Below are 26409 nucleotides of genomic sequence, written 5' to 3' on the forward strand. Positions count from 1 at the left end.
GCGATCAGCGATTTTTTTTCGGTACTGCGACATTATGGTGGACACTTCGGACACTTTTGACACATTTTTGGGACCATTGGCATTTTTATAGCGATCAGTGCTATACAAATGCATTGGATTACTATAAAAATGCCACTGGCAATGAAGGGGTTAACACTAGGGGGCGGGGAAGGGGTTAAGTATGTTCCCTGGGTGTGTTCTTACTGTGGGGGGAGTGGCCTCACTAGGGGAAATCACTGATCTTCTGTTCATACGTTGTATGAACAGAGGATCAGCATTTCCCCCCCTGACAGGACCGGGAGCTGTGTGTTTACACACACAGCTCCCGGTCTCCGCTCTGTAACGAGCAATCGCGGGTGCCCGGCAGCGTACGCGCCCGCCGGGCACACGCACGGGACTCGGGGGTGAGCGCGCGCCACTTGTGGCCTGCGAGAGAGCCGCCGTAGAGCTACGGGCTCTCGCGCAAGGGAGCCAACTTGCTGCCGTAAAATGACGGCGGCAGGTCGGCAAGTAGTTAATGCTGCAGAACTTTTTCTGTACTCTTCCCCAGATCTGTGCCCCGATACAACCCTGTCTCGGAGGTCTACATACAGTTCACTGGACTTCATGGCTTGGTTTGTGCTCTGACATGCACCGTTAACTGTGGGACCTTATATAGATAGGGGTGTGCCTTTACAAATCGTGTCCAATCAACTGAATTTACCACAGGTGGACTCCAATCAAGTTGTAGAAACATCTCAAGGATGATCAGTGGAAATTGCATGCACCTGAGCTAAATTTTGAGTGTCAGGCAAAAGCTGCGAATACAGTACTTATGTAAATGTGATTTTTTTTTTTCTTTTCAGTTTTTATTTTTAATACATTTGCAAAGATTTCAAACAAACTTCTTTCACATTGTCATTATGGTGTATTGTTTGTAGAATTTTGTGGAAAATAATGAATTTAATCCATTATGGAATAAGGCTGTAACATAACAAAATGTGGAAAAAGTGAAGTGCTGTGAATACTTTCCAGATGCACTGTACCTGCACTACCTCTACACTGTGTACTGACAGACCTACACCACCTATATGTTGTGTACTGACATAGACATACCTGCATTTACTTTAGACGGTGTACTGACATACATCAACTAACTTTATGCTGTGCACTTACCTGCACTAACTGTGGTCTGGGTACTGACATACATGCACAAACTCCAGGCTCCATACTGACATACATGCACAAACTCTGGGCTCTGTAGTGCTCTATCTGCACAAACTCTAAGCTGTGTACAGGCATACCTGCAGTTATGTTAGGTTCTGTACTTATAGACCCATAGTACATATATTTTTTTTCTTACCTCTATAGATCGGGCACTTCGTATCTTCTCCTCCAGTTCCGAGAAAGATCTTGATGCAAATGGTGCTCTCCCAAAAAGCGCCTCTGAAATCGAAGAAAAGTAAAATAATTACATATAAAGGATATTAAGGCAGCACCTTCAAGGGAACCTGTGAGGACAGAATTGTCCACTGCTGACCTGTTTAAAAGCTGCTCCAGGGCTGTCATCCTGATTTTGTCCGATGCTTTTAATTATCAGGAAGGAATTTCTTTTTTTTGGACTAAATAATTTTTTTTTTAATAAAAAAAAAAATAAGAAAACAATAAAGTTAGGTAATTTTTTTGTATAATGTTACGCCGAGTAAATTGATACCCAACATGTCATGCTTTAAAATTGTGCATGCTCATGGAATGGCGACAAACTACAGTACTTAAAAATCTCCATAGGCGATGCTTTAAAAACGTTTACAGGTTTAGAGTTAGAGGAGCTCCTGTGCTAGAATTATTGCTCTCACTCTAACGATCGTGTCGATACCTCACATGTGTGATTTGAACACTGTTTACATATGTGGGCTTATGTATGCATTCGCTTCTGCATGCGTGCTCGGAGGGACGGGGCGCTTTAGAAAACAAACGTATTTAATTTTCCTTTTTATTTTTTACACTGTCCATTTAAAAAACAATTTTATGATCACTTTTTTTCCTATTACAAGGAAGATCCCTTGTAATATAAATAAAGCATGACAGTGCCTCTTTAATGCGAGGTCTGGGGTCAAAAAGACCTCAGATCTCTCATTTACACTTAAAAGCAAAAAAAAAAAAAAAAAAAAAAAGGAAGATATTTGACTTTTTCTAATAAAAAAAAATTGTCCCTTGGCCGTTGGGCGGAAGTGACGTTGAATGTCGCTCTGGTCCTCCAGGGGCATAGAGTCTAGTATGGGCCATCTTGTCCTCACTCAACTTCCTGCCCATCACTCCACAAGGATCGGATAGTTTTCGCTGATACCGACAGCTCCGGTAAGCAGGGAAGATTACCGGGAAGAGGCAGGAGGGGTTCACCTCTCCCACTGTTCATAAAAGTAATCCCGTGGTGAATCCCCTCACAAAATGAATGAGACAGATCATTAAATAATTAAATAATTCCTATCCAGTGCAGCATCTTCATCTGATGGATCATGGCTGCTTTATGACAGCATGATGAACCCAGGTTTTTTTTTTTTTAAGTTTTACTTCAGCAGCAAAGCATAATACAAAATGGTAGCGATGGTTTAGGTAAGCCATCAATGATGCGATTTTTCTTCCGGCAACCACAGGTTGCAGGAAAGAGTCGCTCGATTCCCCCATTAACACATTGTTTATGGGGAAATCCCTCCTGCAGTGTTATTGTGTTCTGCCATTTTTTTTAGCATAACCATCTTACCATAAAGAATAACTCCTACAGACCAGAGGTCCACTCGAGCATCGTAGTGTCTACTGCAGATCATCTCTGGAGCCATGTAAAGTGGAGATCCTCTCAGAGACTGGGACTCATCCTGAGATACCATGTGCTGAGCAAAACCAAAATCTGGATGAAAAAAACAAAACAAAAACACTAATATGTTAAAACACGCAGAACACCAATGTAGCTTTATAACTACAAAGTCTACCTCATTTTAAAGGGATTGATATTAGTCCAAAATGCAGTAAATGGTGGTAAATTTAATTATCCTAACACTTAAAGTGGTTGTACAGGAAGTTTTTTTTACCTTATTGCATCCTATGCTGGTGCAGTTCTGCATGGAAACCAATCAGCTTCCAGGTTTCATTGCCAAAGCTTAATTGAACAAGCTGAAAATTAGAAGTCGATTGGCTACCATGCACAGCTGCACCAGATTTTAGTAAATCAACCCTATGGGCCCTTTTGAACGGACGTGTCCGTGTACGGACTCCATTTTGCTCAGCAGGGATCGCTCTGTCGATCTCCACTGAGCAGGCAGCTCTCCTCTATGGGGGAATCGAATGAAGACGGACCGTAGAGTCCGTTTTCATCCGATCCGATAGACGGATGGAAAATAGGGTTTCCATCCGTGACATTTTGACGGATCGGATGTCAGCGGACATGTCACCGCTGACATCCGTCGCTCCATAGAGGTGCACGGAGCGTCCGTTCAGGTCTCCATAAAAAACTGACAGGCGGACCTGAACGGTCAGCCTGTGTGAAAGGGGCCTATGTGTGTTGTGATGTTTTTCACCTGTGTCACAGCACTTCACAGCGCACAACTGTGTAATGTGGTGCACTGTCAGGAAAATGGGTGCAGGAGTGTTACTTTGTTCTGGTGCATTGACAGCACATTCAAATGAACATGCTGCTTTAAAGTAGAAATATAGGCAAAACTTAATTTTGGATAGAGTATGGGAGGGTTATAGCCCGTCAATTTTTTATTTTCTTTTTACGTTTGTCCCATTAGGCAGATTTACTTTTACTTCCTGTCTCATAGCCAAAACAGAAGGTGAGAGGAAATCCCTGCTAATTAGGGTAATCCTTTGGGTCCCCCCAGGTCACTAGAACAAGTGTCCCCATTGGAACATTTCCCTTCTATTACTTTTCTAGAGACAACCCAAAATCAGGTATTTTCTTTTACTTTCACTTTCAATAATAATGGTAAACAGGACAAATAGAGGAGGGTGAATTTCCGGGCACGCACTGCGCATGTGTGAGCAGTTACTGGCCGGGCAATGAGGGACCTGTGACGTGTACCAGATGATTGCTGAGAGGGGAGAGGTGAACTTCCTTCCGGCCCCGCGCTACCCCGGGAGGAAGTGGGAGCTAGAACCGTCTTAAAGCGGAAGTTCCATTTTTGGGTGGAACTCCACTTTAACAGGGGCACAGACAGCAATAAAAAAAAAGTTTTAGCTTTAGTTATAAAGTGTATGTGCAGCCGTTTTTAGTTTTGGAAGAGTAGTGAGAAGAGACTTAAAACCTGTGCCTATTTTTATTTTATGTCTGTATCCCATTGGGAACATTTTCATTCACTTACTGTAACAGACATGCAACAGGAAGCTAGAAAGAAATCTCCCTAAGGGAGGGCAATTCCCCTTCCTAGACAGTCGTCCTCATTAGAACATTTCCCCTTACCTCATATTCCGAGAAAAACAACAGTAAAACTTTGAATTTCCTCTCACTTTCTTTTAGAGGACAATGGTTGCCAGTACAAATAGAGGGGTGAACCTCCCCAATGAGAACACAAACTGCGATAAAAAACCTGACAGAGGGTCTAACTACTTCCCCATACTAAAAAAATAAAAGAAGTATACTTTAATGAATCGCACATTAATACAATGCAGTAGACACGCATGAAGGTTTTTTTACGGTCATGCACCACATCCATGATGATTTCTAAATCGGATTGTGTATTCCAACTTTAATCAAATGTTTAGCCCCGGTTCCCATTGCCGCGACTTTTAATGTGACAAAGACGCATGACAAGTCGTGCCCCATTAAAAGCAAGGAAACCAATTCTAATTGGCGCAGCGTTCCAGCGCTACTTTTGGGTGACTTCAACACGACTTGCATTGACTTCTGTTAAAGAAGTCGTATGCAAGTCACTGTTAAGTCGCACAGGGATGTCGGCTTTGAACCGGCACTGAGACAATATCTTACAGAAAACTACAAAAATGTATGCATGAGCAATTTATTACAAATCAGTTAACAGAAATTTACTTTGAAATTATATTCAATCACTTCCAGTAAAGCCAACACTCACCTGCCAACTTTAAATGTGGTCTATCCAGACTACCAAGTAGTATGTTCTGAGGTTTCAAGTCCAAGTGGGAAATATTTCTTTCATACAGGAACTTCAAAGCACTAGCTGAAAGCAGAAATAATGCAAAGGCAATGTCAAACTTTGGAAATGTAATATCTGGATACTAAATAAGAGTAAATAAAATGAGAACTTCATTAATCACAGAACACTGATAATGTAAAGTAGTACTTAATGCCAATTTCCAACATCGCCTCTACAACTCAGGCTTTTCTAACAGTCTAGTAACTGCTCTGATCACGCACATTCCCCAATACTCATGCATGACGTACATTAGAAAACCTGCATAAAAACTAGAGACAGCCAAAGACAGGTTCGCTTCCATTCTCTAAAAATAAAGTTGACCACTATGCAGACTCTCTAGGCCAGGGGTGTCCAAACTTTTTTCAAAGAGGGCCAGATTTGATGAAGTGAACATGCGTGAGGGCTGACTTTTTTGCCTGACATTCTTTGAACGATTAAAATTCGGTCTAAGTGTGTTCCTCCGAGCAACTAATACACTGCCCAACAATAATTCTCTTGCCTTTGTGGCTGTGTGTGGTGAAGAGAAGAGCTTGGGCGTGTTATTTGGATATACTGTATATATTTCTTTTGTGGCCCCAATGAATCCCAGAGCGCTTCTCAGGACTATGGATGAGCTTGGGCGTGTTATTTGTATATACCGTATTTATCGGCGTATAACACGCACAGGCTTACCATTGCCATGAATGCAGCCTCACCATTGCCATGAATGCAGCCTTACCATTGCCATGAATGCAGCCTTACCATTGCCATAAGTGCAGCCTGATCGATGCCCATCTGCAGCCTCGGAGGGCAGAGGGAAGGGGCGGGACGAGTGCCAACAGATTACAAACAGGAGAATCTCTTGTTTACTCTGTGGCCTCTTTAATACAAAGTCCTGCCTCCTATGATAGACAGAACAGTCGTCCAATGGCATCCCAGGAGACGGGACTTCCAATATGGACACTGCTAAGTAAACAGGAGATTTTCTTCATGTAATCGGACAGCGCTCATCCTGTCCCCTCCCTGTCCCCTCCAAGGCAGTGCCGATAAATACGGTATATATATTTTGTGGCCCTGGGGGCCACAACAGTGTATATACTCAGATCCCCAGGGGGGCCACATTAAATCAACAGGTGGGCCGCATTTGGCCCGCGGGCCGGACTTTGGACATGCCTGCTCTAGGCCCTTTATGCCACAACACTGAGCTTTTTTTTCTCAATGCCATACAAAGCCTGACTCTGCCACCACACCATATTGTAATGGATCATTTTATTTTTTTATTTTTAAATACAGGCAAAAATAAGTGTTTGGCAGGCAAATGGAACCACACAGAGCACAGAAGGTGACCAAGCATCTGACACTCCTTAACCACTTCAGGCCCGGAAGGTTTTACCCCTTCATGACCAGGCCATTTTTTGCAATATGGCACTGTGTTACTTTAATTGACAATAGCGCAGTCGTGCGATGCTGTACCCAAATATCATTTATGTGTTTTTTTTCCCCACAAATAAAGCTTTCCTTTGGTGTTAATTGATCACCTCTGCGGTTGACAATTTTGAAAAAAAAACAAAAAAGCAAATATGTTTTACTTTCTGCTATAAAACATATCCAATAAAATCATTAAAAAAATGTCTTCATTAATTAAGGTCAATATGTATTCTGCTACAGATTTTCGTAAAAAAAAAAAATCCCAATAAGAGTATATTGATTGCTTTGCACAACAGTTATCACATCCACAAATTATGGGGTATTTTTTATGGCATTTTTTGTGTTTCAATGATTTATTGAAAATTGCAAAACATTTGACATTTTGGTGTAAACTGTTTGCCATACCTTATTGTGATTATACTTTTTATGGCATTTTTAATTAATTTATTTATTTTACTAGTAAAGGCGGCGATCAGCAATTTTTAGTGGGACTGTGATATTGCAGTAGACATTTTGACAACTGACATTTTTGACACTTTTTTTGGGAACCAGTAACATTATCACAGTGATCAGTGGTAAAAATATGCACTGTTATTGTACTAATGACACTGGCATGGTTGCATGCTCATATAAAGGTTTGGCATGGTTTGGGGAGGGGGCCCCACAGCATTTAAACCCCCCCCCCAAAAATGGTCTGGTATGGATCCGGGAGGGACCCCACGTTGTTTTTTTTATTTTATTTTGGCGTGGGGTTCCCCTTAAAATCCATACCAGACATGAAGGGTCTGGTACGGATTGGGGGGAGGAGCCCCCAAGCATTTTTTTTCTCACTTCGTGTTAAAAACGAATGACATGTGTCATTCAGAAGTGTTACCGTAGAAGGCAATGAGTCTGGAATTTGCATTTAAATCATACCACAGTGCTCAGACAACGCACAGGACCCTTTTTAAAATTGCACTAAATTCGCACTGCCACTGCACCACAGACACGTGTACCAGCTCTGTAGAATGCCAGTTTGGTTCACGTCATGCAAATCGGATGCTGTTCAAAATGGATCCGTTTTGCATATATGTGAACCGGGCCATAACCACTTCACCCCCGGAAGAATTTACCTCCTTCCTGACCAAAGCATTTTTTGCTATACGGCACTGCATCGCTTTAACTGACAATTGTGCGAGCGTGCACCCAAACAATTTTTTTTCCCCCACAAATAGAGTTTTATTTTGGTGGCATTTGATCACCTCTGTGGTTTTTATTTTTTGCGCTATAAACAAAAAGAAGAAGAGCGACACCGCGGTATCTATAAAAAAAAAAAAAAAAAAAAAAAAAGATGATCAGGAGTTACACTTACCATTAATTTCTTTTCCAGGAGTCTTTCAGGCCAGCCACCTCTGAGAGACCTTGGCTCCTCCCCTCACAGGAAACACTGCCTTAGCCTCGAGATTAAAGCGGAGTTTCAGGAAAAATAGGATTTTTGTACTCACCGTAAAATCCATTTCTCTGAGTTCATGGACGGACACAGCAGCATCTAACCTTAGGGTATTATCCTCCTTTCTAGGAGATTGACTAGGCAGAAAAACAGCATGTTAAGTGTTAAACACTCCACACAGTACAGTACCTCCTAGGGGGCGGTTCCCCTGGGTAAATCCCCCACTCTCTGCTCTGCAGCCCCAGTTCGTAACAAGCAGTACAAACAAAAGAGGGGTGGGTGCTGTGTCCGTCCATGAACTCAGAGAAATGGATTTTACAGTGAGTACAAAAATCCTATTTTCTCTTCCGTTCATGGACGGACCCAGCAGCATCTGACCTTAGGGACGTCCCCAGGAGTGTCAAAAAAATCGAGGGGTGGGAAAACACAGCAAACCAACTTCACCCCAAACAAAACAGAGCTCCTCAACGGAGGAACTTCAACCTTAAACAGCCGCCTGCAAAACCTTGCGGCCGAAGGAGGTATCAGAAGATGCACTCACATCCACCTTGTAAAACTTGGAGAAGGTGTGGACTGAAGACCAGGTCGCTGCCTTACACGCCTGTAAAACAGACGCTTGATGGCGGAAAGCCCAAGAGGCACTAATAGCCCTGGTCGAATGCGCCGAAACCCCTTTAGGGCATAGGCCTGAAGCACAACCTACCTGATCCACCTAGAAATGGTGGCCGACGAGACCACCAGACCCTTCTTAGGACCAGTCACCGACACGAACAGTGAATCCGACTTCCGAAACGGAGCCGTAGCAGACAGATACACCCGCAGGGATCGAACCACGTCCAAGGAATGCAACACAGCCTCTTTTGGGTTCGCCAGCTGAGGACACAAGGATGGAAGAACAATGTCCTCATTGAGGTGAAAGGCCGAAAAGGAACAATGGCTGCGGCCGCAGCACCACCTTATCCCTGTGGATGACCAAGTAAGGAGCCTTGCAAGACAAGGCCGCCAATTTAGACACCTGTCTGACCGATGTAATTGCCACCAGAAAAAACACCTTCTGGGAAAGAGTCAATAAAGGGATCTCCCTAATGCCCTCAAACAGAGGCGTTTGAAGCACAGAGAGGACTAGATTCAAGTCCCATGGAGGCAGTGGAGGACGCACAGGAGGGGCCACATGCCGAACCCCCTGCACAAACGTACGGACCAGAGAGTGCGCCGCCAAGGGTCGCTGAAAGAAAACAGCGAAGGCCGAAATCTAACCTTTAATCGTACTTAAGGCGAGAGCTTGATCCACTCCACGCTGTAAAAACAGCAGAATCCGGGACATCACGTATGCACGGGGGTGCCAATTCATCACCTCACACATAGAGATGTAAGCCTACCACGTAAGATTGTAAATCTTCCAGGAAGTAGACTTCAGCGCCCGCAGCATGGTAGAGATTACCGAATCCGACAGACCTCGGTCCCTCAGCACTTGGCTTTCAATAGCCACACCGTTAAAGCCAACGACTGTAAAGCAGGATGAAAGATAGGACCCTGCGACAGAAGATCCTCTCGCAGTGGCAGGCGCCACGGAACATCTGCCAGACACACCAGATCTGAGTACCAGGGATGGCAAGGCCAATCCGGAGCAATTAAGATTGTTGGTATCCCCTCTGCGTAAAAGACGAGGAAGAAGCTTCAGAGGAGGAAAGGCGTAGATTAGGCGATAGTGACCCCACGGTGCCACCAACACGTCTGACGCATCCGCCCACGGGCCTCTTGACCTGGCCATGAACAGTGACACCTTCCGATTGAGTCGGGACGCCAGTGCCAGTGCCCCATTTTAGACAGACTCTGAAACACATCCGGGTGTAGCGACCATTCTCCTTGGTCTAGCGTTTGGCGACTTAGGTAGTCCGCCTGCCAGTTCTTTACACCCGAAATGTAAACGACCAAAACAGCCAGAACGTTCTTTTCGGCCCACCGGAGGATGTGAGCGACTTCCGCTGCTGCAGTCGACCTCCCCAGGATTGCCCAGCCGCACCACCCTGCCAAAGCAAGGGGACTGCTACTTACCCATCCTGCGACCACCGGCTGAAGGCATCCTGGACAGAACCAACGTCCGGGCAGTTATGGCATGGCTGTCGGCCCGGCACACTGTGACACGGACATAGAGCCCGGTCATATGTGTGCCCTGGAGCGTATAGCTCACCGGCCACCCCTGGAGCAACGGGGCATGTCATGGATGGCCCAGCGCGTAGCTAAAGGCCGACACACGCTCGATGGCCGAACTTGGGGGGACTACAAGGACCGAGGATCCAGCCTGTCACCCAGTCGGCAGTTGATTGTAGATCTCAGGATCCAAAAATGCAGGAAAACAAAAAAGAAAAAGAAAAAAAATTGCAAACAAATCCCCAGAGCACATGGACCCAGAGGAGCCATGTCATCTCCTTTGCTAGGCAGAAAACAAACTGGGGCTGCAGAGCAGAAAGTGGGGGATGTATCCGGGGGAACCGCCCCCTGGGAGGTACTGTACTGTGTGGAGTGTTTAACACTTAAAGTGGTAGTAAAGTCTTTACTACCACTTTTACCTACAGGTAAGACCATTAATAAGGCTTACCTGTAGGTATAAAGAATATCTCCTAAACCTGTACGGTTTAGGAGATATTCCCTCTCAATGCGCCGCTGATTGTAGAGGCGCATGCGCAGCGGGGATCCTCGGCTAAAGGGCCGGCAGCCGCCGGACCTTGCCGGAATGACGCGGAATGCGCGGGAGTGACGACATCGCCGCTCCAGCCAATCACAGCGCTGGAGCGGCGATACCCAGAAGACACGCCGAGGCAAGATGACATCTCGCTCGGCGTGGACCAGGTAATTTCTGTACACCTCGTTTTAAAGTAAGTATTTCATAATGAGCTAGTATGCGGTGCATACTAGCTCATTATGGCTTTTGCCTTGCAGGTGTAAAAAAAATTGCGGGTATACAACCGCTTTAACATGCTGTTTTTCTTCCTAGTCAATCTCCTAGAAAGGAGGATAATACCCTAAGGTCAGATGCTGCTGTGTCCGTCCATGAACGGAAGAGAAAAAAAAGACATTGCGGTTTTAAACAATTCGCCCCCCCATAGCCTCCTGGGACCTGTGGGTGTCCCAGAAGACGACGGCACTATTCAGAAAGCTCTGTGCAACTCATGAATGCGCAGTAGGAAACCGATGTGTAAAGCCTGAAGGCTTCACTGATGGTTTCCCTTACTTACAATGCTGATGCCTGCACCCGAAGCCGATGGACGAATTAGGTTGGGGTGCCGACATCATGGGTTCCCTGGACAGGGAAGTGTCCTTGTATTAAAAGTTAGCAGCTACAGTATTTGTAAAAAAAAATTTTGGGCTGGAACTCCGCTTTAAAGTCCTTCCTTCCCCACCGGACCCTCAGTCTTTCACAAGTACCTCCGGCCAGCTGGGGAGACATAAGAACATGCCATACAAAACTTTGAATCCTCCTGTTGGTTCCCCTGCCAGGGACTCCTCATGCAATAACATCATTTGGGTGGGTAACGGTGGTGTCCTAAAAGACTCCTGGAAAAGACGTTACTGGTAATTGTAACTCTGGTATTCCCTTTTTGTCTTTCAGGACACTCACCACTGAGAGGATAAACGAGCACTTACCCTTAGGGTGGGACAACCCACTTGAATGACCTTTCACCCAAAAGCCTGATCCTTAGCGGAAAACGGGTCCAACCAGTAGTGTTTGATGAAGGTGGCAAGACTGGACCAAGTTTTTGCCCGACAGATATGCTCTGGTGTAGCACCAGCCCTCACCGTCTGAAGTCATTATAGCCCTAGTGGAGTGGGCCTTGATACCCTCAGGGACCACTTTACCGCTTGCTATGTAGGCCTGACTAATGGCCAGCTTAAGCCATCTAGCTAACGAACGTTTAGAGGCTTTAGAACCCTTACTATCCCCTGGAAACAACAAAAAAAAGGAAGGAATCAGACTTCTTAAATGCCTTTGTACAATGTACTGAAGGACGCATCTTCTAACATCAAATATATGAAAGGGAGCCCTGATTGAGAGAGCTTCCAATTCACCAACCCTCCTGGCGGTAGAGATTGCCACAAAAAAAAAAAAAAAAAAACACTGTCTTGAGGGTTAAAAAATTTCACCGCACAAGAATCAATGGGTTCAAATTGCTCGCCTATGAGCGCCAGGAAAAGATCCCACATGGGAAACGGAGGATTGGAAACCGGCCTCTGCCTGCCTTAAAGCCCATACACACGATCGTATTGTCCGACGGGAAACGCGTGATGGCAGGCTGTTGTCGGAAAATCTGACTGTTTGTATGCTTCATCGAACAATTATTGTCGGATTTTCCGCCAACAAATGTGGGATAGCATAGCAACAAATGTGTGTTGTTGAAATATCCGATCGTGTGTACAGAAGTCAGTTGGGAAAAAAATCCAAAGTAAAAACACGCACACTCGGAAGCAATGCTAAACATAACACAATATTAGCAGAAGTTGCCCAAAGGGTGGCACTAAAGAGCCAAAAAAACACGTTGTTTCGTGTTTGTTGGCCGACAATTCTTTGCCATTTATATGCAAGACAAGTTCATGACCAACACCCTTCGGACAAAAGTCCTACGCTTTGTCTGATGGAAATCTGATCGTGAGTATGAGGCTTAAAGCTTTAAAAACCTTGCCATCCAAGGGTTTCCAGCTAAAGCTTTTTCCATAAAAACAATTAGCGCTGATTCTGGCTTTTCTGCATGCTAATGGCTAGACCTTTGTCTGCCCCACACTGCAGAAATTCCAAGACCGCCACTGGATTGCGCATGTCGAAGGAGCTTCCTGCAACCAACTGTTGAAACGCCTCCAAGAGCACAGAGTTGCCACCAAACGGTCCGAAAATCCCTTGCCCTTCAGCAATCCAGAGGAAATGCCAGAACTGGGGGTCCGGTGGGGAGCAAGTGCCTTATTCTCAAAGCTAAGGCGGTGTTTCCTGTGAGGGGAGGAGCCAAGGTCTCTCAGGAGTGGCTGTCCTAAAAGACGAATGGGGAAAACACAACAGAAAGCTTTTAGATGGAATACAAGCGTACAAAACAACATAATGAAGTGAAAAATCTAAGACAGGGGTCTTCAAACTATGGCCCTCTAGTTGTTCAGGAACTACAATTCCCATCATGCCCAGTCATGTCTTTCCAATGCCTCATGGGAAGTGTAGTTCTACCACAGCTGGAGGGCGGTAGTTTGAAGATCCCTGATCTAAGAGAATTACAATGTCCGGATGAGGGTGAACGACAATGCAGGGTAAAACAGCATCAACAACAAATAAGCACCCGTCTATTTACTCACCAATTTGCTGAAGAAAGATTTGAACAATTTTTTCAGGAAGTATTCTCCGTGACCGTATAAAGCGAGATAAGTCTCCTCCTGCACAGTATTCAGTGATCAAAAATATGTATTCCCGATCCCACTGTCATGATGCAGCGCAAGACAACAAAAACAAAATGTTAATTGTCACATCAACAACGTTCATTGTTATTTTTTTGGTACAGCTGTCTATATTGAAGATGTTTTACTTTCTTGTGCAGGAATCGATTTTAACCTTTAAATGGAGCATGAGTCAGAAAAATATTATAAATGTATTGTACAGCACTTCCTCTTTACATTACTACAAACTAGAAAATGTAAAGCTAACCAGTATTGAGAAAAGTCGGGAAGCTACCATTGCCAATATCTCCTCCTTAAATTGTTATTCCCTGGCTGTCCTGATGACCTAATGAATTTAAAGCGGAGGACCCCCTGAAATTTGTTTTTTTAAAAGCCAGCAACTACAAATACTGCAGCTGCTGACTTTTAAAAAATGAACACTTACTTGTCCAGCTCACCCGCAAAGTCGGCAGACGAGGGCGAGCAATAGCTTGGTCCTCGGATGCTGCCGCCACCATGCTCGGTGAGGGAATCAGGAAGGGAAGCCTTGCGGCTTCACTGCCCGGTTCCCTACTGCACATGCGCAAGTGCGCGGTGCGTCGTCACTGGTCCACGCTCTCTCCTGTGAACACTGTGTTTCGTGGAGGGGCGTGACTCCTGCAGGAGTCAATACCCGGAAGTGGTGCAAATACCTGTTTTATACAGGTATCTGCACCCCCTCCCCCTGAAAGGTGTCGAATGTGACACCGGAGGGGGGCGAGGGTTCCGAAAAGCGGAAGTTCCACTTTTGGGTGGAACTCCGCTTTAATGCTTTAAGGCTAATTTCACACTGAAGTGCTGGGTGCGCTGGCGGTTAAAAAACCCAGCTATTTTTAGCGGCGTTTTACCGTTTTGTTTGCCGTGATTTTTGCCCATTAGCGTTGCGGTTTTAACCCCCGCTAGTGGCCGAAAAAGGGTTAAAACCACTTACAAAAAACGCCTCTTTGAGGCGTTTTGTGGGTGGGTTGGAGGCGCTACCCCATTGTTTTCAATGGGCAGGGGTGCTATAGGAGCGGTATTTTTACCACTCCTACCGCGCCTCAAAGATGCAGCTTGCAGGACTTTTTTTAGCGTCCCGCCAGCGCAACGCTCCAGTGTGAAAGCCCTCAGGCTTTCACACTGGATAGTAAGGAGCGGCTCTTTCCGGGCAGATTTGCGGCGTTTTTGCGGGCGGGTTGGAGGCGCTACCCCATTGTTTTCAATAAGCAGGGGTGCTATAGGAGCAGTATTTTTACCGCTCCTACCGCGTCAAAGATGCGGCTGGCAGGACTTTTTTTAGCGTCCCGCCAGCACAACGCTCCAGTGTGAAAGCCCTCAGGCTTTCACACTGGATAGTAGGGAGTGGCTCTTTCAGGGCAGATTGCAGGCGTTATTTTTAACGCAATAGCACCTGCGAAGTGCTTCAGTGTGAAAGCAGCCTTAGTCATGGATTCAAAGCAAGTCTGTACATCAGGAGATCGCACTTCACATTGACTTTGCCTTGCGCATGCTGGTTCCCGGTCAGTGATTTAGACAGTATTGAAGTTAAAAGATGAGCATGACTGCCAGGCAAGTAGAATTTCAAAGATTTTGCCAGATTTCCTTTAAATGTTATACACTCTGACAAGTGACAACTGTAGACACTAACCTGGAAGTCCTTGAGCTCCAGTATATGGGGGTGATGAACGGTTTTTAGGATCTCGATTTCTGTCAGGAGATTCTCGACAGATGCTTTGTTCAGACTTTTCTTGCTGACACATTTAATAGCTACCACCTCCCGGGCGTTCCGCTAATGGTTTGGGGAAAGAAAGTAAACAGAGGACACATTAATGATACAATAAGACCCCTTTCACATGGAGGCATTTTTCAGGCGCTAAAGGGCTAAAAATAGTGCCTCTAAAGCCTGAAAAACGCCTCCCATGCATCCCCAGTGTGAGAGCCTGACTGCTTTCACACTGGGGCGCTGCGCTGGCAGAACAATAAAAAAAAGTCCTGCAGGCAGCATCTTTGGGGTGGTGGAGGAGCGGTGTATACACCGCTCCTCCACCGATTCTTCCTATTGAAATGAATGGGCACCGCTGCCGAAGCGCCTACAAAGCGCTTCGGCAGTGGCGCTAAACTGGCGCATTTACCCTTACTTCAGCTGCTAGCGGAGGGTTAAAAGCACCCCACTAGTGGCCGAATAGCGCTGCTAAAATGACAGACCTTAAGGCTATGTTCACACTGGTGCAATATGATTTTTATCGGACTTTTAGTGCGATTATGTGATGCAACTTTGATAAGGTTTGTGTATTCTTCGAGGCCAAAATCGCACCAAAGTAATACAGGAATACGCGTCACTGTGCCCAGAGCCAACCACAGCTCACCGCTGGAGTCATCCCAGCTACACTCGTTCCAAGTCTACAGAACAGTCCTGGCATCAAAATTAGTAGCATAGTGTGGGGGGGGCAGCCGGTGCGGTCCCCTCGGGTGCAACATTTAGAGGCATGCAGGATGACACACAGTATGGGTCATTCAGTGCGAGTCATGCTGGATTGAGAGTGTGGGCTCACCATAGGTGTGCGCAGGTGGTGTGCCTGGGCACATCCTAATCAAGGGGCTGCGCCAAGGGGGTGCATGGGTTCACCCCCATCTCTGCGACTATCTGTGTCACGGGGCTGGCAAGGTCTGCCTTTTTAGTTTCTCCCCCGACTGCAGTGTCCCTCTAGTGCCCTGAACACAGCATCTTGAGGTTTGCAGCCGGCGGAGACTCTCTGTAAGCTGTGCAGTATCTTCCTGTTCAGCAGGCTAAATAGGTGGTGTGCGGGGTGGGGTGTTGCCAAACTCTCCCTCATACCCACTTACAGGTGGCTGATCGAGAAGCTGAAACTGGGAAAGAGGTGGAGCAGAGATGGCAGCCTTCTACGGCCATGTGGTAAATGGCTGATGGGGAGAGGTCCACCTTTATCAATACAGGCGTTCCCTCCATCTGTGCTGCTTCAACCTTTACACTCACCGTGCACCAACTAGCCTCCCTCACTGCGCACCGGCTGGCCCTCCGTCCTCACTGCACATATTTCAGCTATAGTGTGAGCTTAGTTTGCCAAAAGGGGGTACATGGATGTACTCCCGTGTTTGCACTGTCCACACGCCCCGGGCGGCACGCTCTGTGATTGCCAAGCCCTTTGGACTCGGCTGATCACAAATCGGGTAAAGGGTCAATCACAGTGGCCCTTTACCACATGATCAGCTGTGTCCAATGACAGCTGATCATAGTAGTAAACACAAGTCGGTTATCGGCTTTTCCTTCCTCACGTTGACAGTAAGGATGAGCTCCAGCGTGTTCGCATGGTACACGTGCAGAGCCCGCCAGGAAGTCTGCACGGCGCTGCGCTAATCACAGCCAGGGAGACATTTCCCGATCTCTGCAGCCGAGCATCGGGAAATGTCTCCCTGGCTGTGATTAGCGCAGCGCCGTGCAGACTTCCTGGTGGGCTCTGCACGTGTACTATGCGAACACGCCGGAGCTTATCCTTAGTTGACTGCCTGAGGAGAGGAGAGCTGATAACCGGCTTGTGATGAAGCAACATTGGCACAGGTGCAGTCCCACCAGTGCTGCCTATCAGTGAAGGAGAAAATTTACCTGTTTGCAAAATGTTATAACAAATTATGAAAAATTATTAAATTTTTTTAATTTTCGATTTTTTTCATTTATCAAAAAATAAAAACCCCAGTGGTGATTAAATATTACTAAAAGAAAGCTCTATTTGTGTGGAAAAAAAAGTGTTGCATGACCGTGCAATTATCATTCAAAGTGTGACAGCGCTGAAGCTGGCCTGGGCAGGAAGGGGGTAGAAGTGCCCAGTAGGCAAGTGGTTAAAGTCCATGGGTTAGGGGGCACAGCACAAATGAGTTGCCTTTCCCCGGGTCCTGACAACCCACGCTATGCCACTAATCAGACTGAATAGAGCATGACCAGGACTAACCATGGCTCTCTGTAGTAGTAGATTCTCTGTATGGGGAGGGCATAGGGCAGATACACATGTACCCATCCCCAGCTGTGCTTACCTTCCTGTAGGCCTTGTAGACGGTGGCATAGGTGCCACTACCCAGCTTGTCAGTCAGTATAAAGTCGTCAAGGCGAGGGGGAGCCCAGCCCGCCATAGTGTGCCATGTACAGCCGCTCCCGGTGTGTGCTGTGCCCCTTCTCCGTATACAGCTCAGCCTGGCATCCACTTCCGTGTTTATGACACTCAGCACCTGGGACAGCTGATACACGGCTGAGCGCTGCTGCCATCTACTGGTGGAAGACCATTACTGCCAATACTGTCAGTCCTGTCCACCAATGACAATAGTGTGACTGGATCCTAAACCTTTCACTAATCCTGAATGATGTCTAATGATGACATTGAATGATGTTGTGATAGATGATAGTGAGGGAAAAAAACACTTTTTTTTCATTGGATTACCTTTAGACCTCTTTCACACTGAGGAGCTTGAAAACTGCCCACAAAATGCAGGACGCTTTTTGAGGTGTCAGCGGTGTGCTTTTTTTCCCGGTGACGTGACTCAAAAGAACCATTTTGAGGCGCGTTTGAAGTGCTTTTAATGTACTTTCGAGGCGCTTCCCATTCATTTCAATGGAGCGAGGTGCTTTTGAGGAGCATTATTTAGCATTTTTAAACATGCTCCAGCGGAGGCTCTTTACCACGTGATTAGCCGTGTCCAATCACGACTGATCACGATGTAAACAGGAAGAGCCGTTGATCGGCTCTTCCTCACTCGCGTCTGACAGATCTGCAGCTCTCCTGAAAGGGGGGGGTTTGCGCTGATTGTTTATCAGCGCAGCCCCCCCTCGAATGCCCACACTGGACCACCAGGATGCCGCCCAGGACCACCAGGGAAGCACCCAACATGTGGATGGCCAGGTAAGTCCCCATGGCCATCTACATGTACACATGTATACATAACATATGCCAATCAGTGCCCACAAATGGGCACTGACTGGCATCATCATGGCACAAACACAATATGTGATGCCCAGCAATGTCACCCACCAGTGTCATCAGTGCCACCCACCAGTGTCCATCAGTGCTACCTATCAGTGCTCATCAGTGCCCACCTATCAGTGCCCAACCATGCCACCTATCAGTGCCACCCATAGTACCCATCAGTGCCGGCTATGAGTGCCCATCAGTGCCGCCTATGAATGCCCATTAGTGCCGCATACCAGTGCCACCTATCAGTGCCCATCATCAGTGCTGCCTATCAGTGCCCATCATCAGTGCCGCCTTATCGGCGCCCGTCAGTGCCACCTTATCAGTGCCCGTCAGTGCCACCATATCAGTGCCCCTCAGTGCAGCCATATCAGTGCCCGTCAGTGCAGCCATATCAGTGCCCTTCCTTGAAGAAGAAAAGGTACTTATTTACAAAATAAATTAACAGAAACAAAGAAAAACATTTTTTTTTCAGAATTTTCGCTCTTTTTTTATTTGTTGCACAAAAAATAAAAATCGCAGAGGTGATCAAATACCACCAAAATAAAGCTCTGGGTACAGTGTAGCATGACCGCACAATTGTCATTCAAATTGCGACAGTGCTGAAAGCTGAAAATTGGCCTGGGCAGGAAGGTGTATAAGTGCCTGGTATGGAAGTGGTTAAGATTGTAAGCTCTAACGAGCAAGGCCCTATGATTTCTCCTGTACTAAATTGTGTTGTAACTGTAACATCTGCCCCCATGTTGTAAAGCACTGCGCAAACTGTTGGCACTGTATGAATCCTTTATTAATATAATAATAAAAATAGTTTTTAGCATAATAAATTATCAAATAAAAAGATTTTGGGCCCTCGTGAGCTTTTTGTTATAATGTGATAGCTGGCTAAATCTCGATCTACCCATCAGGCGCCAGCTGTCGGCGATTGACGGGTAGATCGCCGCGGACCTCCGATGTAGATTAGGTGGCCGCTGTAACCGGCCCACTGAGCCCATCGGCCCTCCGAGAAAGTCCCGGTAGTCCCGGTGACCAGTTCATATATGCCCCCTGTTGCCGCGGCGCCAGTGCCGCCCCTGCACCCACTGCCGCCCTGAGGCCTGGCCTCGGTGGCCTTGTCTGGAATCCGGCCCTGGTCAGAAATGTCCAGAAATTCTTCCAGGTTCTGAGTCTTCTGCCACTTGAGTGTCTGGAATAACATAACTCCCACACATGCGCAAGTGAGTTACTTTATCCTGGCATCAGTGTTGCCAGCCATCTGTAAAATTACAGAAAGTTTGTAAAAAAAAAAGGGCACTTTTTTTCTGTTCATAATTGTCTGTGGATAGGAGAAAGCGCTCCTAAATTTTGCCAGCTTCTTGATGGCTCTGTGGGGCTCATGCGCAGTTCTGGAGACAACCGATTATCAATCAGCTGAGCTCAGGTGGCATGGCGGGCCCAGGTGCACAATGACATCATGGGGCTTGGCACTTTTTCCACGAGTTTGAAGAAGACGGGAGGACCAGTAGCCTGAGCCTGCCCTGCAGACCAGTGGAAATCCACCAATACAGGTGAGTCTGTGTCAGCTCCAGGCCGCAGAGTGACTTCCCTGCCCACAGAGTGACTAACTGACCACCCCAGAGTCTGTGCGGTAGTCGGTTGGTCAGTCACTCTGTGGGGAGTCACTGATGTAATGTGGGGATGGGTACACTGAGGTAAGACAGTGACACTGATGTAAGAGTGGGCTCCCTAAGGTAAGAGGGGACACTGATATAAGGAGGAACACTGTGGACTCTGATGTAAAGGGAAACCTCTTATGAAAGGGGAGACTCTGGCCATCAGAGTCCTAAGAGTCCCCCCCCCCCTTACATCAGAGTCCTAAGAGTCCCCCCCCTTACATCAGAGTCCTAAGAGCTCCCCCTTACTGTTTAAATATACATTTTCTTAGTTTTTAATAGGCATTCCTGTCATATTTCAGGATGTCAGTAAAAATGTTCTCCTGACAGCGTGACAACCATGTAATAAGGCCTTGTTCACACGGGCGTATGAACCCTTTCCCTATGTGAGGGCTGTGTTTACCTGCATACAGTAGGTGTTCCGTATGCGGGGCCCGCACAGAAGTCACATTGGGAGCAGCGTCTCTCGCCTTGCACCCGCTACATCACAACTAACAGCAATGGGACTGCCTGCACATAACACCGGTACATCCCCATGCAGGTAAACACAGCTCTTACACGGGGTTGGATTCATGCTTCCTGTGTGAATGAGAGAGCCACAGTCTTTCAAGAGTTAAAACAAGCTACGAGGAAACAACATATCACATCTCGGCCACCTGTCAACTGCCCTCTGAAAAGTGATTGCCTGTGGATTGCTTTTCTAAGGGCGGTGAAACCCATCACAAGTGTAAATGAGCATTTATACAAAGCTTTCTTTCAAGGTGTCTATCCAGGAGCTGTAATACGTACACAATACCAGGTGAGGTGTCTTATGTCTGTGAAGGGGGCTAATAAATAATGTAAAACATGCAGTATGTGGGGGGCACTACTAGTAAATAAATTGAAATTAAACCAAAAATAAATAAATATATATATACAGCAAAAATTAAATGTCCATAAGTGACCCACATTGAAAAAAGTGCAAAATATTGATAATAACAGGTAAAGGATGGCTCCTTACTGACTCCAAATGACTCTTTAGCTAAAAAGAAGTCATAAGCGCTTTTTGGGAAACTCAGTCCCGTGTGGTTGGATTCCAATCCCGCGGTCAATTTAGATGTGGCATATATGAGAAGAGAGACCATATATAGTGTGATACCTTTTAATTAAAATTCAATGATACAAAAATGTTTTGCCAAATGGCTCCTCACCAGAGATGGTGCCACAATCCCGGCACTGAGGCTATGGGCATGGTACAGAAAGAAGAGGGTCCCCATAGTCGTACGCTGCAGCAGCAGCTTTCCTCGCGATGCGGCGTGCGTGTCAGTTCGCGATGCGGCGTGCGTGTCAGCTAGCCAGCGCCGACAACCAGCGGACCCGGAAGTGCGTCATAACGTGAATGGTGTACGCCTCGACGTACGTTTCGTAAGATTTACGTCATCAGGAAGCGCTTCGTAAATCTTACGAAACGTACGTCGAGGCGTACACCATTCACGTTCTGATGCACTTCCGGGTCCGCTGGTTGTCGGCGCTGGCTAGCTGACACGCTCTCCGCATCGCGAACTGACACGCACGCCGCATCGCGAGGAAAGCTGCTGCTGCAGCGTACGACTACGGGGACCCTCTTCTTTCCGTACCATGCCCATAGCCTCAGTGCCGGGATTGTGGCACCATCTCTGGTGAGGAGCCATTTGGCAAAACATTTTTGTATCATTGAATTTTAATTAAAAGGTATCACACTATATATGGTCTCTCTTCTCATATATGCCACATCTAAATTGACCGCGGGATTGGAATCCAACCACACGGGACTGAGTTTCCCAAAAAGCGCTTATGACTTCTTTTTAGCTAAAGAGTCATTTGGAGTCAGTAAGGAGCCATCCTTTACCTGTTCACATCGGGTGTTTTACTATACATTCTGTTTGGACTTTATTATCAATATTTTGCACTTTTTTCAATGTAGGTCACTTATGGACATTTAATTTTTGCTGTATATATATATTTATTTATTTTTGGTTTAATTTAAATGTATTTACTAGCAGCGCCCTCTACCCCACTTTTCCAATATTCACGGTTCAGACACTGTTATTAGGGAGGCTGCTTCCAATTTATGATAGAATTTTTGGATAATTCACATAAACCATTGTTTTTTATGTTATCTAATTGGTAGCACTTAAAAAACACACTACCTTTGGCGCGAAAATACACCAATTCCAATAGTTGGTATATACTCTATAGATTAGATATTTCAATTTTGTAAACTGTGGCAACAAGGCATTGAAGATATACAGTAAAACCTTGGTTTGAGAGCGTTTTGCAAGACAAGCAACATTTATTAATACATTTTGACTTGATATACAAGCGTTGTCTTGATATAAGAGTAGCATCATGTCACCACTGAGTATAAAAGAGAAGAGAGGAGCCTCTAAGTGTAGCAATATGGTTACATTTAATGAAGGTACAACATTTAGCAACTCACATGGTTGATGATTATAACAGGCACATCTAAGTATGCAGGCATCCAGGGTAAAGCTGTCCACATAGACCAGGGATAAGCAATTAGCGGACCTCCAGCTGTTGCAAAACTACAAGTCCCATCATGCCTCTGCCTCTGGGTGTCATGCTTGTGGCTGTCAGAGTCTTGCTATGCCTCATGGAACTTGTAGTTCTGCAACAGCTGGAGGTCCGCTAATTGCATATCCCTGACATAGACCATCCTCCTCGAGTGGTTCAAGCCTCGCTTTCAGATCGCTCTACTGCAGGGTAGTCTTCCCGGTCATAATTGCAGACTGATAGCAGTGAGGACGGTCTATGTGGATCCCTTGACTCTCTAGCTCCTGCTGGATTTTGCTTCTAATCCCCCCTGTGGAGGCTTCCATTTGTGGAAGGACATTTTATGGTTACACAACTTTCTCACATTGCTAGAATTTTTTTTTATATAGACTATAAACTGAAGGACTTATGAATAAATGGTTGCGGAACGAATCATTTGAGTTTCCATTATTTCTTATGGGAAAATTTGCTTAGATATAAAAGTGCTTTGGATTACAAGTATGTTTCTGGAACGAATTATGCTCGCAATCCAAGGTTTTACTGTACCGGTAATTTAATTTTATCCCTACATGCTGATTCATTGCCACATAAGCATATACCAGGAGCCTACATTAAAATGTTGACTTCACGTAAAGGTCTCATTGTGAACTTTGTCCAGATTGCAGCTGTAAAACAATTTCCATGGTATAAATCTTCCTTAGAAGGGCAAAGCATGGTCTGATAATAGTTTTACTGTTTAATAGAAAAAAAAATCCAGAGGGACGGGAAGAAAAGGAACTGCTCTATGCAGAAGGCACCCCCGGAAAACTTTCTCCATCTTCGCAGGGGAATGGTGGCCAGGAAAAAGCATCTGCCAGAACCATGGCAATGGTTTCATAGAGTAGACCAACTACCTACAGCTAATTTCGAATACCCCAGCAGATTCCTATGACAGTTCTCAGACAGGAAATATTAATTTAGACCTGAAGTAGACATTTCAAGCAATATGTGAGAATTCATGGTAACAAACACTGTTTTATGGCCCTCATCGTGTCACTCTTTACTAGCTATTCCCCCCCCAAGCCTAGCGGTCTTAAATATGGGACTAAAATCCTTCCCAAATGGTGGTGACACACGTTTTAATGGCTATCAGATTGGTATTACTAAAATACTGGAAATCTTTCCTCCCTCCCACAATCTCTGAAGTGCTTAAGACAACTCACCTTCAATATGAAACCATGTTCACTTCCACTAAGGGTACTTATTCCCGCATTACCCCCTTGTGGCAACCATGGGTGCACTGGTATGAGCTACAGTGCAACCCTCTTATTGATGAAAACCCTTGATGTATGGCATTCATATGATATGTTATGCTAGACCCTTTATGGGTATGTCTACATTTGTATCCTTACGGTCACAGAGTGTACAGAGTTTTCCTGTTTTTTTGTTGCTCTTAGATACTCCTATGTTGCCTTTTTTGTACGACACTTTTGTATTACTTGACTTAATATATGAAAACATTCTTATTGTCTACGTAATTTTATAGAACCACTTCCCGCCGAGCCTATAGCAAAATGACGGCCGGCAGTGGTTCAGTTTATTTTGACTGAACATCATATGACATCTTTCAGGTTAACTGGGGGCACACAGCGATCGGTGGTGCGGCGTGTCAGTCTGACACCGAAACACTGATCTTGGTAAAGAGCCTCTGACGGAGGCTCTTTACCATGCAATCAGCCATGTCTAATCACAGCTGATTACAGTGTAAATGGAAAGAGCCATTGAATGGCTTTTCCTCACTCGCATCTGACAGACGCACATAGAGGAGAGCCAATCGGCTGCTCTCCTGTTTATCAACGCAGGCCCCCCCAGATGCCCACACTGGGATGGCCAGCACACATGGATGACCAGGTATGGGGGGGGGGGGGGGCGATATTCCGGCAGGAGAAAGCAGACGCTTGACGCTTTTTTGGGACCACTGACATTAACACAGCGATCAGAGCTAAAAAAAAAAATAGCCGCCGATTACTGTACAAATGTCACTGGCAGGGAAGGGGTTAACACTAGGAGGCAATCAAGGGGTTAAGTGTGTGTTCCCTATGTGTGTTTTAACTGAGGGGATTGGACTGACTGGGAGAAGAAGACATATCGTTGTTCCTACTTAGTAGGAACACAAAATCTGTTTCTCCTCCCCTGACAGGACAGGGATGTGTGTGTTTACACACACACACCTGTTCCTGCTCTCAATCGCTGGTGGGGATCGCGCCCACAGGCCACGCGCATCGGTTCCCCTGCAGCGGGCACCTGCTATGGCTCTTAAAAGCAGCCGCAGTGTATATATACGGCGATTCGCGCATTAGAGCAATTCTGCCGCCGTATATATGCACAGGCGGCGGTCTGGAAGCGGTAAAAAAAAAGTTTCATGTAAAATAATTTTTTCTGTTAAGAGTGGGGAAGGAACATGACTAGGTTCCCACTGGGAGAGAAAGCAAATGCAAATCTCTCCAGTTGAGATAGAATGCAAAATATAAAATTGTAACACTTCCTTTCCTGGTGCCAATCCATAGCAGCATACGTGTGGTAAAATGCTGCCATGTTGGCACCAGGAAAACAGACAAGTGTATCAAATACCTAATTTATTGGCACCAATCTATGGCAGCATAGATTTGGTAGTATGCTGCCACAAGGAAAATTATATCAAATACTTACCATCACATTCCTTCCATAGCAGCATACTACTATGTTTGCTGCCATGTTGGCACCAGGAAAGCACTTTTTCCAGGAACTTTGAGAAGGGTTAGAACCTGTCAGGCTACTCTTGCGCTCTGTATCTTCCTGTCCTGCTTTAGTTGGGCTTTAGGTTTCGCACCACAATAGGATCAGTTTCCCATCAAAAATAAAACTAGGTGCTACCACAAAGTAGTGGTCATCAACTCTGTCCTCAGGGTCTAACAGGGCAGTTTGCAACATAACTGAAATACATCACAGGTGATATCATTTGCTGCTCAGTGATTGCAGTATTCTAGTCTGCATCTCCCCAAGGTAATACATAAAACCTGGCCTGTTAGTGGGTCCCGAGGACAGGGTTGATTACCAGTGACATAAAAGGACCACTATTGGCTAGAGCTGCACAATTAATTGCGGAGAGAATCGCGATCTCGATTCTCCCCGCCCGCGATCTCCCCGTGGGATGACCCGCGATTCTTCTGTGTTCACCGCTGGTTCCACGTAACCAGCGTGGAACGCAAATGCCGCCGATTTTGAAACCGACGTCAGCAGCCTGCGCCGCTGGATAGATGTCTGAGCTCTCACAACAGTAGTTTGTATCCATGCGCCACCCAGTGGTTGCCGGCGGTACTGCTCCTGATGTATTAAACCTTCTCACAGTTCTGTACAATTGTGTGTATCCATGTGCCACCCAATGGTTGCTGGCAGTACTGCTTCTGATCTACAAAAAAAAAAAAAAAAAAAAAAAAAAAAAAAGAGACCAGTGATATGTCTATAATGTTAAAGACCATATAACTCCTATGAAAAAATCTGAATCAAAGTTTGATTCTGCTTTTTTCATAGGAGTTATATGATCTTTAACATTATAGACATATCACTGGTCTCTTTTTTTATATATTCATATTTTCAGATAAATCACAGGTTTATTAATTAATTAATTATTTTGGGGGGGGGGGGGGGGGTTCTGGCATTACATTTTTGAGAATCGTGATCTTTTGTCTAAGCAAAAGAATCGTGGTTCTCATTTTGACCAGAATCGTGCAGCCCTACTATTAATTGGAAAGCAACAAAAAACACAAATATATATATTAAAAAAAAAAACACACACACACACACACACACACACACACACACACACA

At 45.7% G+C, this 26409-nt stretch overlaps 1 protein-coding gene across 3 annotated transcripts in view; it reads right to left on the minus strand.

Moving 5' to 3' along the window:
* ULK3 (unc-51 like kinase 3) overlaps positions 1-17650 on the minus strand; it is a 51211-nt gene extending 33561 nt beyond the window's left edge. Inside the window, exons 1-6 of one of the 3 annotated variants that reach the window (XR_005747861.1) lie at positions 17455-17650; positions 15056-15196; positions 13312-13432; positions 5064-5168; positions 2741-2884; positions 1343-1425 (exon numbers count right to left, since the gene is read on the minus strand). Coding sequence is in view for 2 of the 3 variants with exons in the window: in XM_040342961.1 (XP_040198895.1) it covers positions 1343-1425; positions 2741-2884; positions 5064-5168; positions 13312-13432; positions 15056-15196; positions 17455-17550 (690 nt within the window). In the remaining variant the exon portion in view is untranslated. The remainder of the gene's footprint in view (positions 1-1342; positions 1426-2740; positions 2885-5063; positions 5169-13311; positions 13433-15055; positions 15197-17454) is intronic. The other 2 variants (XM_040342961.1, XM_040342962.1) reach the window with 2 other exon arrangements.
* Positions 17651-26409: the final 8759 nt, after the last annotated feature.

Source organism: Rana temporaria, chromosome 3, assembly GCF_905171775.1.
Source record: "Rana temporaria chromosome 3, aRanTem1.1, whole genome shotgun sequence".
NCBI classification, from domain to species: Eukaryota; Metazoa; Chordata; class Amphibia; order Anura; family Ranidae; genus Rana; species Rana temporaria.